The 17,822-nt window shown below is 38.6% G+C and overlaps 1 protein-coding gene and 1 long non-coding RNA gene across 2 annotated transcripts; one reads left to right on the top strand and one right to left on the bottom strand.

Annotated features, from left to right (window-relative positions):
* Positions 1-3,886: 3,886 nt before the first annotated feature.
* Positions 3,887-14,141, bottom strand: LOC117299497. The gene is made up of 7 exons (XR_004520081.1): positions 13,972-14,141; positions 12,892-13,036; positions 11,704-11,807; positions 10,485-10,554; positions 7,437-8,102; positions 5,801-6,748; positions 3,887-5,425 (listed from the first exon to the last, which is right to left on the bottom strand). It is a non-coding gene; the product is annotated as an uncharacterized LOC117299497 (long non-coding RNA).
* Positions 14,142-15,653: 1,512 nt separating this feature from the next.
* On the top strand, positions 15,654-17,573 carry LOC117299444 (ceramide-1-phosphate transfer protein-like). The gene is made up of 2 exons (XM_033782979.1): positions 15,654-15,858; positions 16,639-17,573. Exons 1-2 carry the CDS (start codon positions 15,740-15,742, stop codon positions 17,153-17,155), a joined length of 636 nt encoding a protein of 211 aa, XP_033638870.1. The 5' UTR covers positions 15,654-15,739; the 3' UTR covers positions 17,156-17,573.
* Positions 17,574-17,822: the final 249 nt, after the last annotated feature.

The raw sequence follows: 17,822 nt of genomic DNA, 5'->3' as shown, positions 1-17,822 counted from the left end.
TTACTGACGGGTAGACAGGGGACTCTTTGGTTGTGATTAAAAAAATTGGTGAGTGGATGGAAGGCACACGCTGTAAGTATGGCGCATTGGTTTACAAGGAAACATAGGCATAATAGGGGCCTTACAAAATTGGTATTTGAGTCGAAGGCACACGCTGTAGGTATAGAAAATTAGTTCACAGGGGAAGTTGGTCTGGCATTTCGATGGGAATTGGGGATTGTCGGTCGCTGTGGAAAGGGTAGCGGGGTACACTGGGGTTGGGTGGCTGAGTCTTAAGTAGGCTAGCTGGGATCAACATGACGGCGGGAATATAACTTCTTTGAATTTCCACCAGTGTTCTTGGTGGGTACTCGCCGTGATGGTACAATTGGTTTTATTGAGTTTGATACAATAATTATTTGAGACATTGTTATATCGAAAATCAGGCAATAAAAACAATTACATCAAAAAGTTACTAAGGTAGACGACTAAAACCCAAGTTTTCAGGCGATTTTGAAAAACACAACTTTTTTCGGCAGATTTTTGAGAAAACGGCATGGGGTATAACTTGACGTTTTTTTCACCCTCAAAAAAAAATTCTCTCAGATTTGCCTAAAAATTTAACCAAAGAAAGTTCTTTATGTGCAAAAGACGCTCTACGGATTACAGATTGCTGGAACAATTGGAAGGGCCTCAAATTAATGCTAATTTTAATCTTGATTTGGGGGCATCGAAAACTAGACAAAATCTCAAAAAGTTGCCTACGACTCAGACCAAGGTTTTTCTGTGCACCTCGTCCTTCATTACACATCTGGATGAAATTTCAGACGATTAAAAAAATAAAAATAAAAAACCGCCAGTTTTATTCAGACCATGTTCAGATTTTAAAAATGTACATTATCATTTGGCAGTATAGGTGGCAAACCAGTTTTAGATTTACAACTTGATATGAGAAAGGCAATCTGCAAAGGCTTAAACATGATGTGTCAATTCTTTTGGATGGTAGGCTTACGACTCCGAATGTCAGAGCACCGGTCATTTTGGTTGGTAAACAGTTTACGACAGCTCAGTGTTACATAACATGTAAACAAAAACTGACATAGAAACACGTAGGAGTGGCCGACACGAATTGAAGTAGATAATCTATAAGAACTACACAGAAAAGTCAATTGTTTCATCAGATCATGGAGGAATTCTTCATCCAGTATCTGATTGACGGCAAAATGTAAATGACAATGCAATGACCTATGCTCTAACGTTACAGCTACTTCCGAATTGCCGTTGTTTATGTTGAGCATGAAGGTGGAATAAAATTGCGACAAGAATTGCCCGTTTTATGACAAACTAGGTGGTTACACGCCTTCCACGAGGCCTTCATCCTATTCTACATTATTAACTTAAATAAGCTGCATGATAAAGCTTACCCAAAGAGACATTAAATCACATCAAATCATCGTAAGTAATATCCACGGTGTTGACAACTTCACAAGCATGGCTGGTGGCCATTTTGAATATCGCGTCACGGCATCAAGCCGTCGAGTACCCAAACCTCTACTACTCTGTTGATGTTTATTTCGCGTAGCGTGGAAATCGGGTACCTGTCGGTTGCTTTAGCTGGTTCCAATCACCGGTGCCTGTCCAAGATCAAAGGGGCAAACTGGCTCCCGCAAGATCTCGCGGAATGATTCGAAATGCGAGAAATGAAGGCTTGAATCATATTAAAAGTGATGAATAAACGCTTACACTGTAACTAACTGTGGTAATTAAACCAAGTAGCCTTACGTTTGTTTAACTTGAAATGATTTAGCGCAAAGTTGAAAGAACTAAAGGTAATATATGAGGTCTATTTTTTGTTCGTTTCTCAGCTTATTATTAATGTAGGAATAAATAACTTGTAGGTAGATTATTAAAAAGTGACCTTATTTCGTTGTTGAAAATATCTCACTCAAATTTGCGCCACCAAATAATCTAACTTTTAAAGCCTTTGGTACACTTCAACCACCCCCCCCCCAAAAAAAAAAAATAATAATAATAATAATTATTATAATAATATTAATAATATTAATAACAAAATATGGCCATCTTATGCATGTTGTTGTGTTACAAAATTGCAAGGATTTTACTAAAACGCAAGGCTTACCATTTGAATTTTTGTAACAAAAAATGCAAGGCTTTGAACATCCATTTTTTGTAGGGTAAACCGTTTTTGTTTACTAAAAAAGTTTAAAGAGATGAGCCTTGTGCCTCAAAATAAATACATCAATCAAAAAATAAAAAAAAACAAGGGGTAGATGTCCTACAGTTTATCAAATTTTGGGCCATAAATTTAAGAAAACACAAAGAGTTGTTTTTATTCTCTAAAAGAGTGCGATAGGTACCTCCGACTCTGATGTGTTTTTAACTTGAGGAATAACTTTTATAAATAATATTTTCAACTTGAGGAATGGTTTTAGATATAGATTGGTCAACATAAAATCTCAAGCTTAGGAAAAAATGAAAGGTACATGATGCCATCACTGAAGAAACCAGCTTCATTTTAATGCATACAAATCGAACTTCAAAAATGTGGTCAAATAATACAAATAAATAAGATCACAAGGCATAAGTCAAGCATTTTTTATCAATGTTTTGTAATTTTGTTTATTTGAATAGTACAATATAACACATTTGGCTTGATCAGAAATGTATAAGGTTAAATCACAATAGTTAAAGGCAGTGGACACTATTGGTAATTACTCAAAGTAATTATTAGCATAAAACCTTTCTTGGTGACGAGTAATGGGGAGAGGTTGATAGTATAAAACATTGTGAGAAACGACTCCCTCTGAAGTGCCATAGTTTTCGAGAAAGAAGTAATTTTCCACAAATTTGATTTCGAGACCTCAGATTTAGGACTTGAGGTCTCGAAATCAACCATCTGAACGCACACAACTTCATGTGACATGGGTGTTTTTTTTCTTCATTATTATCTCGCAACTTCCATGACCGTTTGAGCTCAAATTTTCACAGGTTAGTTATTTTATGCATATGTTGAGATACACCAACTGTGAAGGCTAGTCCTTGACAATTACCAATAGTGTCCTCTGCCATTAAACCTGCAATTGTATGTTGATTTAAAGACACTGGACATGTTTGGTAATTGTCAAAGACCAGTATTCACTCTTGATGTATCTCAAAATATGCATAACATAACAAACCTGTAAAAATTTGAGCTCAGTTGGTCGTCAAATTTGCAATTAGAGAACAATGAAAGCAAAAACGCCCTTGTTGCACAAGTTGTGTGCTTTCAGATGCTTGATTTCGAGACCTCAAATTCTAATTCTGAGGTCTCGAAATAAAATTCAAATATTTTAGTGAGAAATCGCTTCTGTCTAAAAAACTATGTTACTTCACAGGGAGCTGTTTCTCATAATGTTTTATACTATCTCCAGCTCTCCAGTTTTATACTATCTCCAGCTCTCCATTGCTCGTTACCAAGTAAGTTTTTAATGATAACAATTGTTTTGAGTAATTACCAATAGTGTCCAGTGCCTTCAAAGGAATTGTATAATGCTGAACCACGGTTCTATAAGGTTATATCGCAAATTGTTTACAATTTATATCGCAATTGTATCAGGGAAATATTGCAATAGTTCAAGATTATATCACAATCATATAAGGTTATATCGCAAATGTAAAAGGTTATATCGCAATCGTATAAAGGTAATATCGTAATTGTATATACAGTTATATTGCAATTGTATAAGGTTTTATATTCAAGGAATAATGACCCAGGATTCTGTGTTGTTTTTGTCTTGGAATTTTGACATTAAATTTGCTTTGACACTATTGCCCATATTGAAGTTTTAAGTAAAATAGTCTTTTACGTTTTGCGTAATTTGTATTGAACATTAGGAAAGCTCTTTAAAAGAATTTAAATAACTTATTTTACAACCTTTGTTACACATTAAAATAAATAAACCTGTGCTTAACACTTGCCATGATTCCTAACATCTCTGAGAACAATTTGGTGACTTAGTTAATAATAGCCCAATCTTCCACTGCAATTAAATTTAAACCATTACTTTTAACAGGTTTTGGCAAGCAAAAAAATAAAGTTTATAAATTTAACTACTGCTACCTTGATTTGATTGATTCATTTGTCCTTCAAAAATGTCAACCATCTTTAGAGTTTGTATTTAAAACAACACCGACTCCATCAAAATCCAATGGGTATTGTACTTGAATTTGATTAATTTGAACATTCTATTATAAACCAACCAAGCTTGGCATGAGGCAAAGCATGCCAATTTTCAACAAATCAAGTGATGTGAGCACAGATCACTACACTGACAATGGTATTGGATTTTGATGGATTCAACAAAAACCTATAGACAATTTGCATTGACGTTATCAAACCGCCATCTTAGAAGTGACAATTATGATGAAACAAAGGAAAAATACACAGATTTGTACACTGACAATGGTATTGGATTTTGATGGATTCAACAAAAAACCCATAGACCTTATGCATTGACGTCATCCAACCACCATGTTTGAGGTACACAATGATAAACAATGGAAAGGCACAGATTGTATGTGAGGCACACAGAACTGGCCAATGAGCAGCACTATGGACCTTATTTATTAATGTCGTCCAACTGCCATCTTATAGAGGTTACTTATGATGAAACAACTGAAAATGCACATCGTACTACGCAAGGCACACAGACCTGGCCAATGAGCAGCCTCCTTTGACCTCTAGGCGAGGGCACCCTACTCACATGATGTCATATGCATAAGGTCTATTGAGAAGCCAATAAATTTATTCAAAGTCTGTTTCCAAAATAGTTCTGAAGGTGTGACGTCACAGTTCACTTTGCCCAAAACTCTGTCTGTGGGACCCTGTGGGACAGCTGGGCATCAATACAGGTGTCTTGAACAGTTTAACTTGGAGCAGAGAGCAGTCCTTCAACTGGTAGCACACAGACCAAAAAGCATTGGTTATCCCGCCATCAATTGAACGGTTGAACATGTAGTAGAGAGTCACTTTGCTAGACTTAACACGCTTTTCAGTTGGCGAGTTTAAAATAATAGCATTAGCATCCAGACTTCACATTGACAGTTGAACTTGGAGAAGACAGTCAGCTGGTTAGACTTGAAGCAGTCCTTCAGCTAGTGGAACACAGTCCAAAAAGCATTGATGAGCCTCCCCGTCACGCCGTCCCTTAGACGGTTGAGCTTGTAGCGTAGAGTCAATTGGCTAATAAACATGACTCAGTCCTTCTAGGGCTAGTGGTATAATAGTTCAATATTAGGTAAATCTTCAGAATCCCAATGTGCCTTTAACAGTTTAACTTGGAGCAGAGAGTCTTCTGGCTAGACTTGATGCAGTCCTTCTTCAGCGGGCGGCACACAGTCCAAAGAGAATCGATGAGTACATGATGTCATCTCGTCATCTCATATCCTGTAAAAAATAAAGAAAATTCAAAGGTGAATTTTGATATCACGATAAAAGTATCAGTTGTTCTGAGGAATAGTCAAGTTAGATTGCTACCAGCTCCATTCTTCATGTCAGAATGCAACACAACGTGCATTTTCGTCTTTGTTCTCCTTTCCACATTTTTCTTTTTCTGAACAGTTTTATCACAAAGCTTGTTTTTCACAGTTTGTTGTCGATGTAATTGTTCCCAACTAAAGGATGGGAGTTTATATATTCTTTCAAATCGATGGTTTGAAACCTTCAATGGTTTGATTCTAAAACATAAACTCCTCTGTCTAATTTGTTTGCTGAAACTTCTCATGAAAGAATGGCTTTGAATGTTATATTTGTTAAACTTACCAAGGGGTCTCTTGGTGAATCTTTACACATCCTCCACCAATGTCCCTCCAAACAGGTACGCTTGAAGTCACCATTCCCTGTTGCCCTCCAACATTGTTCATAGTTCGGTTGTAGTCACCCCTCGCTGTTGCCCTCAAATAATATCATGGTTCGGTTGTACAGTCACCACTCTCTGTTGCCCTCCAATATTGTTCATAGTTCGGTTGTAGTCACCACTCTCTGTTGCCCTCCAATATTGTTCATAGTTCGGTTGTAGTCACCACTCTCTGTTGCCCTTCAATATTGTTCATAGTTCAACTGTAGTCACCACTCCCTGCATCCTCCAATATTGTTCATAGTTCGGTTGTTACCACTCTCTGTTGCCCTCCAATATTGTTTTGGGTTCGGTTGATGTCACCACTCTCTGTTGCCCTCCAATAATATTGCTCATGTTCGCTGGTAGTCGCCACTCTCTGTTGCCCTCCAATAATATTGTTCATGGTTCGGTTGAAGTCAATACTCTCTATTGCCCTTTAATATTGTTCATGGTTCGGTTGGAGTCACCCCTCGCTGTTGCCCTCCAATAATATTGTTCATGGTTCGCTGGTAGTCACCACTCTCTGTTGCCCTCCAATAATATTGTTCATGGTTCGGTTGGAGTCACCACTCTCTGTTGCCGTCCAAAAATATTGTTCATGGTTCGCTGGTAGTCACCACTCTCTGTTGCCGTCCAATATTGTTCATAGTTCAGTTGTAGTCACCACTCCCTGTATGGTCCAACATTGTTTATAGTTCGATTTTAGACACCACTATCTGCTGCTCTTAAATATTGTTTATGTTGAAGTTGTAGTCACCACTCCCTGTGTTACCCTCCAACAACGTTCATAGTTCAGTTCAGTTGTAGTCACCACTCACTCTGTCCATGCTCATCCAAACAGGTCAGACTGCATTCACAACTCCACAAGGTAACTGCTGAGAGAAAGATTATTAGACAGAGACAAATTCATCTCTAAAAGCAAAAAATAACAAAAGTGAACTCATGTGAACTGAAGTTTTTTCATCAAACTGAGGATTTTTCGGAACATCCATTAATAATTTTGTTTTGGGCTGACAATGTCAATCAACTAAAGTGAATGGAAATGGATGTTCGGACCAAATCCTCTGTTTCACGGACAAATTTGAGTTGTCATGAGATTACTTTGGTAATATTTGCTGTTCTCTGTGCATCTAGATGATTGCAAGAAGAAGACTTATGTTTCAGGAAGGATTTCGGTTTGTTTGTATTGTACAAGCAGTACAGCACATGTGTTGCTGTTGCAGAATCTCAGATTTTGTTTGTTGGTTACTTCTTAAGAGATTTGTTTCAGATGTCCTTAGGCACGAGTTTCATGTGCTCCTTTCAAAGTTATCGAAAACTATTGTTCAGATTTGTTCACGATCCTCCAATCTTCTTGTTTGAGTTGTTGTCCAGTTTAGTAGATAGCTTCTTTATCAGTAAAGCCCGGTTCAAACTTCCTGCGAAAGCTAATGCGAAGTGAATTTTGGTGATGCAACAATCGGTACGCACTCCCTTCGAGACGCAGAGTAATTTGCTTCGCTCGAAGCATTCGCAGAAAGTATGAACCGGGCTTAACTCACTTCCAACAAGATACATTACCACATCCTTTGCAAGACCCCAGTCCCTGCAAGTATAGTCATCACCTCAGCTGAGATTCAGCACATGTTCATCATCTTCAATCTGACACCATCTGCATTCTGTAAGGAAAACTGATAGCTAAAACGATGAGCATTTTGTGGTCACATCAATTGCCCAAAGTCAGTTCTCCAAATACGTTACCTGAGACACTCCAAATACTTAACCAAAACCACAAGCCATTTTGAGATGTGGTGGACACACACTCAAGTGATACTATTAGGTTTGGGTAAATTTGTCTGTATACACCCAAACCAAACAGTGCACCCATAAAGTGTCTGCCAAACCTCAGAAAGGCTTATGTCATCTACAGTGACCTCATTGTGACCTCAAATTAGAGACATAACAGGGGTTTCAAAGTCTTCTGTTCAATTTCTGCACTTACAAAACACCTGCCAGAACATCTACTTCCAGGGAAACTCTGTGGACAAAAGACAAAAATAGAGGCTGTTATTTAGGCTGCAACAAAAGGAATTACCCTCTTAGTGTAAAAGAGTGAAAAAACACTTCATACCACTCTTGCAAAGAGCCATATGGTGGACAACTCTTTTTAGAGTGTAAGACGGGTACTGCTCAATTTCTACACTTCAACTTACAAAGGCCTGCCAGAACATCTACTTCAAGGAAACTCTGTGGACAAAAGACAAAAATAGAAGCTGTTATTTTAAGTTGCAACAAAAGGGAATACTCTCTGTCTGTTAAAGAGTGAAAACCACTTGTTTTGTCCCCGCCATACCACTCTTGCAAAGAGCCATATGGCGGACAACTCTTTTTAGAGTGAAAGACGGGTACATTCAACTCGATTTAGAGTGAAGTTTGTTCCAATTTCACTCAAAAAGAGTGATACAGATTGATTTTCACTCTTAAAAGAGACACCACTCGGACAAGAGAGCGACATTTTCACTCTTTTACATTAAGAGAGTAGAACCTGCAAAAAAGGGATTAGAGCTGTGGAGGAAAGGTTAGAAGCACATGAGATACGGGGCTAAACTTGACCTTTGACACTTATACCCAGGTACTTTTACCTGACTATACTTAACCTGTTATACTTAACCATTTCTGTAAACACCCGACCTCACTTGCCTCCAGTCACTCATCATGGACATCAAAGGGAGAGTCTTCATCATCCAGTCAAGTGCGGCATTTGCTGATGACGGCAGAGTTCTTGGTCTTGGTTCAAGGCATTATTTTTATTTGTTTAAGGACTTCTTTTCACAGTCCTTAAAATGTGAAGGTACATGTATTGTATCAACTCACAGTAAACAAGACTGAGCATCTTGAATCAAGACTAAGTGACACGCCAGTCACAGCTTATACATTTACCCATGCCAGTCAAACCTGCTGAGGGAGTTAGGGGGTAGTCTTATTCTCTAGGCTTGCTAAATACTCTAGGCCTTTCTGTCTTACCACCCGTACTTACCTAGGCACCTGGGGGACGACTTCACAAAGAGCCAAGATTGATCTGAACTGCAAATCAATCGTAGTTGCTTAGTAAAGTGTGATGTCACAATGCAAATCACTATGGTGATACTGACAATTTGTCTTACAGTGGATTTTATTGCTTTGTGAAATCGACCCCAGATGTCTTCCCCGTGGATGAGCTGCTCCCTTTTTGCTCCTTTGTCCTCTGGACTTCTCTGCATGGTCTTCTTAATTTTTGTTTTCTTTTTTCTTACCATCTCCATCCTTTTCTTTTTCCAACGATAGGTTTTTCGCAGCGCTCTAAAATTTGTTGATAAGGGTAGTTTTGCACTAATTTCTTTAAAGATTTTTAGCATAGAAGAAGATTTATGTTTTTGGTGATAACAGCTTTAAGCAACTTATGATTGTGAGCCCCCTTAAAATAAATAAATAAATAAATAAATAAATAAAAAAAAATCTTTCATTTTATTTGATTTTTGATCAAAATGATCAAAGCTATACCGTTTCTTTGTGTTATTATTTTTTAAGTTTTAAACTCTACCTCAGTTGAAAATGTCTATTTTTCAAAATTAATGTAATGCTGATATTGGGTAAATGTAAATACTAATTTAACAGGTCTAAATTATTTATTTATCATTCCCCCAAACCAAACATTAATCATCAAATGAATGGTCATTAGACAGTATTGACATTAATTTAAAGTTTTAAATTACTGAATGGACTTAAATTACTGAACAAACTAACATTTTGTGAACATGTACGCTCTTAGAAATATAAAATTACGACAATTATTGAATAATCATGACAAAACTGACGACTAGAAGTATCAACCTAGCCAGAAGTTTCTAGTAAGACCAGTCTCCTATTTAGAAAAAAGCATCATTGGCTTCGACCAATATGCATCTCAAGAAATATGCCAGAAAAAGAAGATGCCATGGGTTCACCTCAAAAACTAATGCACGCAAGGACAACATCAACAAGGTTGCAGAACATTGGGGGCGGGGGCAGTACAGTGGGGTGGGACTCTGCAAGAGAACGGGTTAGATCTCCTCTTACCGTTCGCAGACTTCACACTCTTGCAGACCCTATGCCTTTAAGGTCAACTCGCGTTATCCGACCTCCACAAAATTAATAGCACTCAATCTTTCAATAATCAAATTTGGTTTTGTTCTTTTTAACAGGATTGTAGGCCCCCTTTAGTTAAATTTTTGACCATTAGATTTTCAATGATGGTTTAGAATAGTTCAAACTTCTTCATCAATCAAGTGTTTTAACTTTGATTTAAAGTTGCAATTTTGTATCAACGATGCCATGTTTCTTTTTCTGTGTAACATCACAATCCCCCCGTGTTCTCGATAGAATATCAATATATAAAACATTTTGGTATATTGTATTGCTGCATGAATTTTTTTCACAGCTTATGTAATTTTTCTTTAAAGTTTAAAAAAGTATCTACTTGTTTTAAAAGTATCTCTGCACACATTTTCTGGAGAGATTAAAATTGTGATAAATTCAAACTTATCAAAAACGGTGAATCGCGAAAGCCAACTTGGAAAGTGGAGGCCGGATGAACAGCAAAGTTTTCCTTACCTTAGTCCATTGGTGAAACTCCGTTGTACGTCCACATCACATTCCATAGACAACAGGCATCTGGTCAACTCTAAATAGAAAAATCAAAAAGAGGAAAAATAAATTAATAAAGTCCACCAAATCAAAGAGACGAATTTCAAAAGCGGACATCAAAAGGATTGTGTGCTTTTGGCACGATAGAAAAAGACACAAATGGCGACAGACTTATGCATAGTATAGCGTACACATAGTAAATCGGTTATAAGTAGCTCTGCAATTTTTACTTGGTTTTTTTTCTAATGAAACTGAACCTTTTCTGGTAGCTTATATTACATACATCTTCATTCACAGTGAGTAGGGATTCTTGTCATGGCCCAAAATTTGATCTACAAGGGTATCAAAACCCTTTAAAAAGGGGAGCTCAGATATACAGCAAAGTTTTCTTTACCTCGGTAGGTTTTGAGAAAGAAGAAATTTTCCACATATTTGATTTCAAGACCTCAGAATTAGATTTTAAAGTCTCAAAATCAAGCATCTGAACGCACACACCTTCGTGTGACAAGGGCGTTTTTTCCTTTCATTATGACGAGCTCAAATTTTCCCAGGTTTGGTATTGTGTGCATATGTTGAGATACACAAAGTGAAGACTAGTCTTTGACAATGGGAGACTTTTTGAAAGCTCTGCCACTAGAGGGCAGCAGACCTACCAGGTAAGGGTGCACAACTCCTACAGCAAACAATGGTAAATGCTAAAAATTCAAAAATACTCAACAAATATTAAGAAGTCTCTCAGCCTCTTGGAAATTAAATCAGATACATTGTCATACAACTAAACTTCAGATTTCTTCTCAATTGCATGGTAGGTCAGCATTTTGGAATTTTTGCTAATAACCCTAAAAGAAACACTCCCAAAAACTCATGCACACCGCTTGTTATCCTTGGGGAACTAGTGTCCAGTACGTCCTGTTCCAGAACAGTTTGGTTTATGCTGGCATTGTGTTATGAAAAACAAAATACAGTTTGGCTAAATCTAAACACAAAATCAAAAACACGCAAAACACAAGGTATTTGCTGTCAGTGACCGTCACTCATGCTTCTCCTATTCCTAAGTTGTTGACATTACCTGGTGAAGAGCGCCCTCTCTTGGTGATTGGCAGATAGTCTAAAGTTTCCCATTGCCAATAGTGTCCAGTGTCTTTTTAAAAAGTGGAGCTCAGATTTATTGCAAAGTTTTCTTTACCTTTGTCCATTTGACGACATTCAATGGACGACCAGATATCCACATATCCATAGATCTTCAACTGCCATCTGATGTCAGTCCCATCAAGGTATCTTGAAGTTTGGCTGGATAATAAATAAATATTGTTGTTGTTATTAATTATATCACCATTGTTATATTCATCATTTCTGTCTGTGTTCTTTCTAACTGTCTGTCTTGTTTCGCTTATGGTGTTTGTCTGCACATCAGGCATCTTTGCACAAGCCTGGGCTTCTAGATGATGCCTCCAAACTTATAAACAAGTTTTCGACTTTTGTGAAATATGCTTTCTTTTTGGTTTCTACTTCTCTTGCTATTAATATTTTGGCTTTGTACTGTTTGGAATTGTGTACTCAGTAAGGAAATAAATTTGAATTTGAATAGAAATAACACTTAAAAAGAGCCTTTGGCAATGGATGTAAAGCGCTCCCTCTACGACGAAGAAAAAACATGAACAATGATAATGGATCAAAAACAGGTGGAAAACCATTGCCAGGCCAAGCCTGCAATATTCAGGTAGAGTATGGCCTACTTCAAAACCATGGCTTCGGCTTTGGATTCAGCTTCAGGCTCAGCCCTCTCGTCTGAAATCCTGGGCGCGTTATACGCAAAGCATGCGCAATTGTCAAAACAACCTCTGGACCAAGTTAGCCTGAGCCTAATCCAAAGCCAAATCCAGTGGTTTTGAAAAGTGCCTATGACTTTCTATGACTTGTTGCTGACAAGTAGGCTTTCAGCAGCTTTTAAAACTTTGACAAGGAGCTGGAATTACTAGTGGGGTGTGGGATAAAGATCCAAATCTTAGAGCCTGCAATGGGAGACTTTGGAACGCTAGGTGGCAGCAGACTTACCAGGTACAGTTCCATTGTTTTAAAAATAGTTCTGAGCATGCACCCAATACCCAAGAACAATAGACCTTTTGCGCAAATACCATTGCACAAGCGCAAACTGTTGAATGAGGTGCATTGTGGGATAGCTATGGATCAAATTTGATCACCAGCTAGACCACAATGCACCTAATTCCAAGCTTTTTGCGCACGCCGGAGTATTTGCGAAAAGGTCAATGGGTTCTACCAGGTAAGTTTAGTTGCTGCCACCAAGCGTCAAAAAGTCACCAATTTATAATGTTTAGCTCCTGATTATCTAATGGCTTGGGGATATAAAAGTTACCTCGTGAAAGAGAGTCCGCTGCTGATCACCAAGTCGATCCCATCTCAGTCCAAGTTACAGCTGCCTACTATGTCACTCATCATCCCATTATTCTGATGTTTTGTAGGTACAATTTTTAGTTGCCTAGGTCACTCCCCATCTCTGACTGGAGAAAAACAACAAATAAACATCAATATTATACAGTTAAGAAGATTTTCATTATAAACCACAAGGGAAACCGACTGCAGTGGGTAAATTTTAAAACAATTTTGGGGGTTGAACAAAGAATTGACTAGAGTGTGATTCGTACCAACGACCTCCGGATAAATGTGACTGGTAATTCTGTTTTTATAACGGAAGAAATTTCATGCTAAGCGAATTTAAGTGCTTAGCAGCTCTATGAAATTGGGCCCAGGTTATGGCCTTTGAGTTTTAGACATGTGAGAAAAACCTAAACAGGGAAAACCCACCCAGTTATGCAAGAACTGAAAACCCCAATCCACATGCAAGGCACTGGTGCAGATATCAAACCGGGGTCCACAGAGGTAAAAGGCAGGGACAGAAACAGCTAAAGCAAACCCTACTGCCCAGATTCAAACAAATAATAAATTGGTTTAATATGCCCCTTTAAGTTGCGTCTTTGCCTGCCTTAAAAGGGGCGTTAAAAAGGGCAAGGGAAAAAAGACACAATGACTTTTGGTTTTGACTTGTGGTGGTCCCCCCCCCCCCCAACGAGATGTGGCCGGGATTAAAGCCTCCCTAAAATTAAAACACGTTACGCCCCCGCCCTCAGAGCTCTCGTATCATCTTCCCTTTAATGACCAAAAAATACACCAATAAATGGTTTAATACATTAAAAAGCCGACTTAATTATGTCTTTGACACCTTGGCCCTAAATGAAAATATTATGCCACTGGTGGTTTTGGCTGAATATTTCTAAATTAAAAACCGCGCACGGGATAATTGGAAAATGAATTATTTGTAACATTAAATAGCCCTCCGAAATTGTGTATTTTTTCACCTTGGCCCATAGTGAAAATACCTGGTTATCCCACTGATAGTTTTAGCTGAATAATTAAGGTACCTGGACTAAAGCCTTACCTCAATTTACAACAAGATGTCGTCGGTTGGAGCGATGTGTTCGGCTTTGGTCGACCAGTTTTTGCCATGCTGTTTATTCTTACGGCCATAAAACGTGCTCTGTTGGGCCGCAAAATCTCAGCACCGAACTTTAAACTCTGTAGTCAGAAGTCAGAACTAGGCAACTTGGTTGGTTTTCACCATACATAGTAGAAGGTTTAAACAGAAAAAAGTCTTATTAATATACGGCACTTTTTCGTGTGTAAATGCCCCACGTTGCAACATGCGGTCATGATGTTCTCGAAAGCACAAAGGTCCAAGCCAGAATGATTCGTGATTCGCCACACGAGTGCTCGAAAACAGCAAAACTCTGGATTTCCTTAACAATGAAGACCTTAACAAAAGAGCAACATTCCATACTTAATCCCAACTGGAGGAACTTACCATACAGTCTTAATCTTGAATAGCCGATGCAACGTTTCTGGAGCAAGAACAAAGGCAGTGGAAGTAGGGCGTCGATATGCAGGAGTGTTCTTTTGGCATGTTGTTTCTAAGCATGAGGTTCGGGGAGCCACCCCTAGGTTTTTTTCCGTCAGTCTTGGGTTTTTTATTGTAGATTTTATTTACTAATTTGTTACAATTTTCTTGGGGAAAGGGGGCATGACATTGTCTTTAGGTTCGGCATTTTCCCCCGTCAAATTTGTACTTTGCGTCGCAACTGTTTTATTTTTCTACCACATTTTCAATATCGTTTTTATTGGGGAGTAGCATTTCTTTCTGTTGCACGATAGGTTCCCGCCCCCCATTCTGAGCACGAGGTTCGGGGAGCCACCCCTAGGTTTTGTCCGGCGAATTAAGCCAGTTTGGGTGTTTTTATCGAAGATTTTGTTAAAAAAAAATAAAATTATTGGGGGAGGGGGCATGACCTTGTCTTTAGTCATGGCATTTTCCCCGTTGTATTTTGACTTTGCGTCGCAACTTTTAAAACTTGTTACCGCATTTTCTACATCGTTTTTATATGGGCGTGGGATATTTTTCTGTCGCCTGTTTACTTCTGGTTTCCCGCCCCCTCGAGAGACGCAAGAACCAAGGTGTTTTTCTAGCATGTGTTTTTCTTAGCACGAGGTTCGGGTTGCCACCCCTAGGTTTGTTGCCGTCGAATTGCGCCAATCTAGTGATTTTTATCGTAGATTTTATTTATTATTTTGTTTCTTCTTTTTCTTGTGGGTAGAGAGCATGACCTTTTCTTTAGGTGTGGTGTTATAGCCATCGCATTTTTGCTTTGAGACGCAACTGTTTTAACTTTTTACCGCATTTTCTACACTTTTATTTTGGAGTGAATTTTTTTCTGTTGCATGTTTACTACGTTTTCCGCCCCGTTGAGAGAGCACGAGGTTCGGGAGCCACCCCTAGGTCTTTTCCGTCGAATTGCTCCAGTATTTTAAATTTATTTATCATAATTGTATTTATTATGTATTTAATTTGTTTTCTTCTTTGGGAAAGGGGGCTTGACCATGTACTTGCAGTTTAATGCAGTGCTAAATACATGTACTCCAAGCACCACCCTAGTGCAAAATGTACCACGTGTGTAAATAACTGGTGTCAAATTTGCATGCAAGCGCACACATGTGTTCTTTTTCGTACACGCCTTCTTATTTACTTGTTATAGCGCCCTCAAGTGGTGACTCACCCGTCGTGTCGTGTATAATGAGGGATGGTGTGTCAAGGTCAACATAAAAAGACCGGTCAAGATTACTGAGGAGTCACACTCACAGTTTATACAATAACAATGGCCCACAAAGAGCTCTTCGATTTCGAGCATTTACTCGCTCAATTTACAGCGTCTAAAACGCCGGAAAATGACATTTTGATCGAGCACTATCTGAACGCCTTCAATGATCTGTCAAGGTGGGTAATGTTTATTTTGTTTTGATACTTGAATGGGTGTTTCCACTCCGACCCATTTTGTGAGACTTTTTACAGACGTCGGTCACTCAAAATTCGTATTCTTACTTTATGTACTTGCTCATCTCATGTCCTGTGTCATTGGCTTGTATTGGGGGGGGGGGGGCGTAACTGCATCGGTCACTCTGGCACTGGTGTGGAGGAAACACCAGACAAAAAGAAAATCTTCCTTTATTGTCTGGTTTCAGAAATATCTTAAAAATTGTTTTTATAATGGTCTGAAACTGAACTGTACTGAGTAAAACTATTACTCAGTACAGTTTAGTTTTAGGCCATTTAAAAAAAAAAAATTCAAGATATTTCTGTTTACATTACAATTACTAAAACTTGTATGTACCGGGTAAGTCCTCGACTTCAACAATTTTCCCTACCTTTTTCCCAACCAAAGGCCAAAATGGCACGTCCTGGCTAGTCTAGGTGCAAATGCAAATGTCGTGGGTTTAAATCCCAACCGGCTGATTGATTTGCCTCGGGGGGAGTACTGAGTATACAGTGGTTACACATTGAAGGGTAAAACACAGTTTATATTACATGTAGGCCCTATGCCTGTCGTACTATTACCAATAACTGGCTCTGCCCTGCCTTTATTCTTGGAATTTTCTGGCCAGCCTGTATTTAAAATCATCAAGAAGGTTCAGACAAAATTCTGGGTCTATTTATATTGTGGTTCATGTACAGCCATGACAACAAACAATTTCTCAAATTTGAGTTAATTTCCACCAGGTTTTTTGAGCTGTTGGGCACCGCATTCGGTTTCGTCTCCAAGGACATCAACGAGAAAATCAAAATCCTTAAAGCGCATCAAGCTGAGAATCCCGACCACTTCGTCTCCATCCAGGCCATGGTCGCCTACGAGGTAGAGAAGTCCCTGACAAAATCCAAGACACCCTCAGGCCTCGTGTCGGGGTCACGGACGTTACTCAGGCTCCACCGAACCATGGATTTCGTCGCTAAATTTTTAACGCGTCTGAAAGGGATGAACGATGAGGACTACACGGGCAAAGCGGCGTCGGAGGAATACAACATTTCCCTCGGAAAGTTTCACCCATGGATGATACGTAAAATGGCGGGAATCGCGATGTACACGCTTCCGACGAGAAAGGTGTTTATTGAGAAGTATTGTAAACAAAATAAGGAGCGACTGGAGGAGTTGGTCGGTCCAACATCGGCTATGATGACGGAGATTCATGAAATTACGGAGAAATTGTACGGTGATCATGATCTACTGCAACTACCGTAGCTGGAATGGGTTTTTTGTTCCCCCCAGTGAGGACCATGTACATGGTGTATTAGGCACCAGTCGAGGGATCAATCTTTTTTCGGGAGATGTAACTGGAACCGATCTTTTAATTTTGGGTACTAAAAACTTCCTGCGAATGCGATACCGCTACGAATTTTTATGTCACAGACCTGTTTTCACTGTGAATGTTGAGCACATTTCAACTGATGGGAAGTGAAATCCCTTCCGGATAGTGCGTCATGCAAACAGACCATTTTCCATTAAATGCAATTTTATAAACTATCAGATTGTGAATGCATACATGCTAAACGTACATTATACTATGGATTATGCACATGTTAATTAAAGACCCTGGACACTATTGGTAATTGTCTTAGACCAGTCTTCTCATTTGGTGTATCTAAACATATGCATAAAATAACAAACCTGTGAAAATTTGAGCTCAATTGGTTGTCTAAGTTGCGAGATAATAGTAAAAAAAAAAAACACCCTTGTCACACGAAGTTGTGTGCTTTTAGATGCTTGATTTTGAGACCTCAAATTCTAAATCTGAGGTCTCGAAATAAAATTCTTCGAAAATTACTTCTTTCTCGAAAACTACATCACTTCAGAGGGAGCCGTTTCTCACAATGTTTTATACTATCAACCTCTCCCCATTACTCGTTAC

This window comes from Asterias rubens, chromosome 14, assembly GCF_902459465.1.
Source record: "Asterias rubens chromosome 14, eAstRub1.3, whole genome shotgun sequence".
NCBI lineage: Eukaryota > Metazoa > Echinodermata > Asteroidea > Forcipulatida > Asteriidae > Asterias > Asterias rubens.
This window is presented reverse-complemented; position numbering and strand designations above follow the sequence as displayed.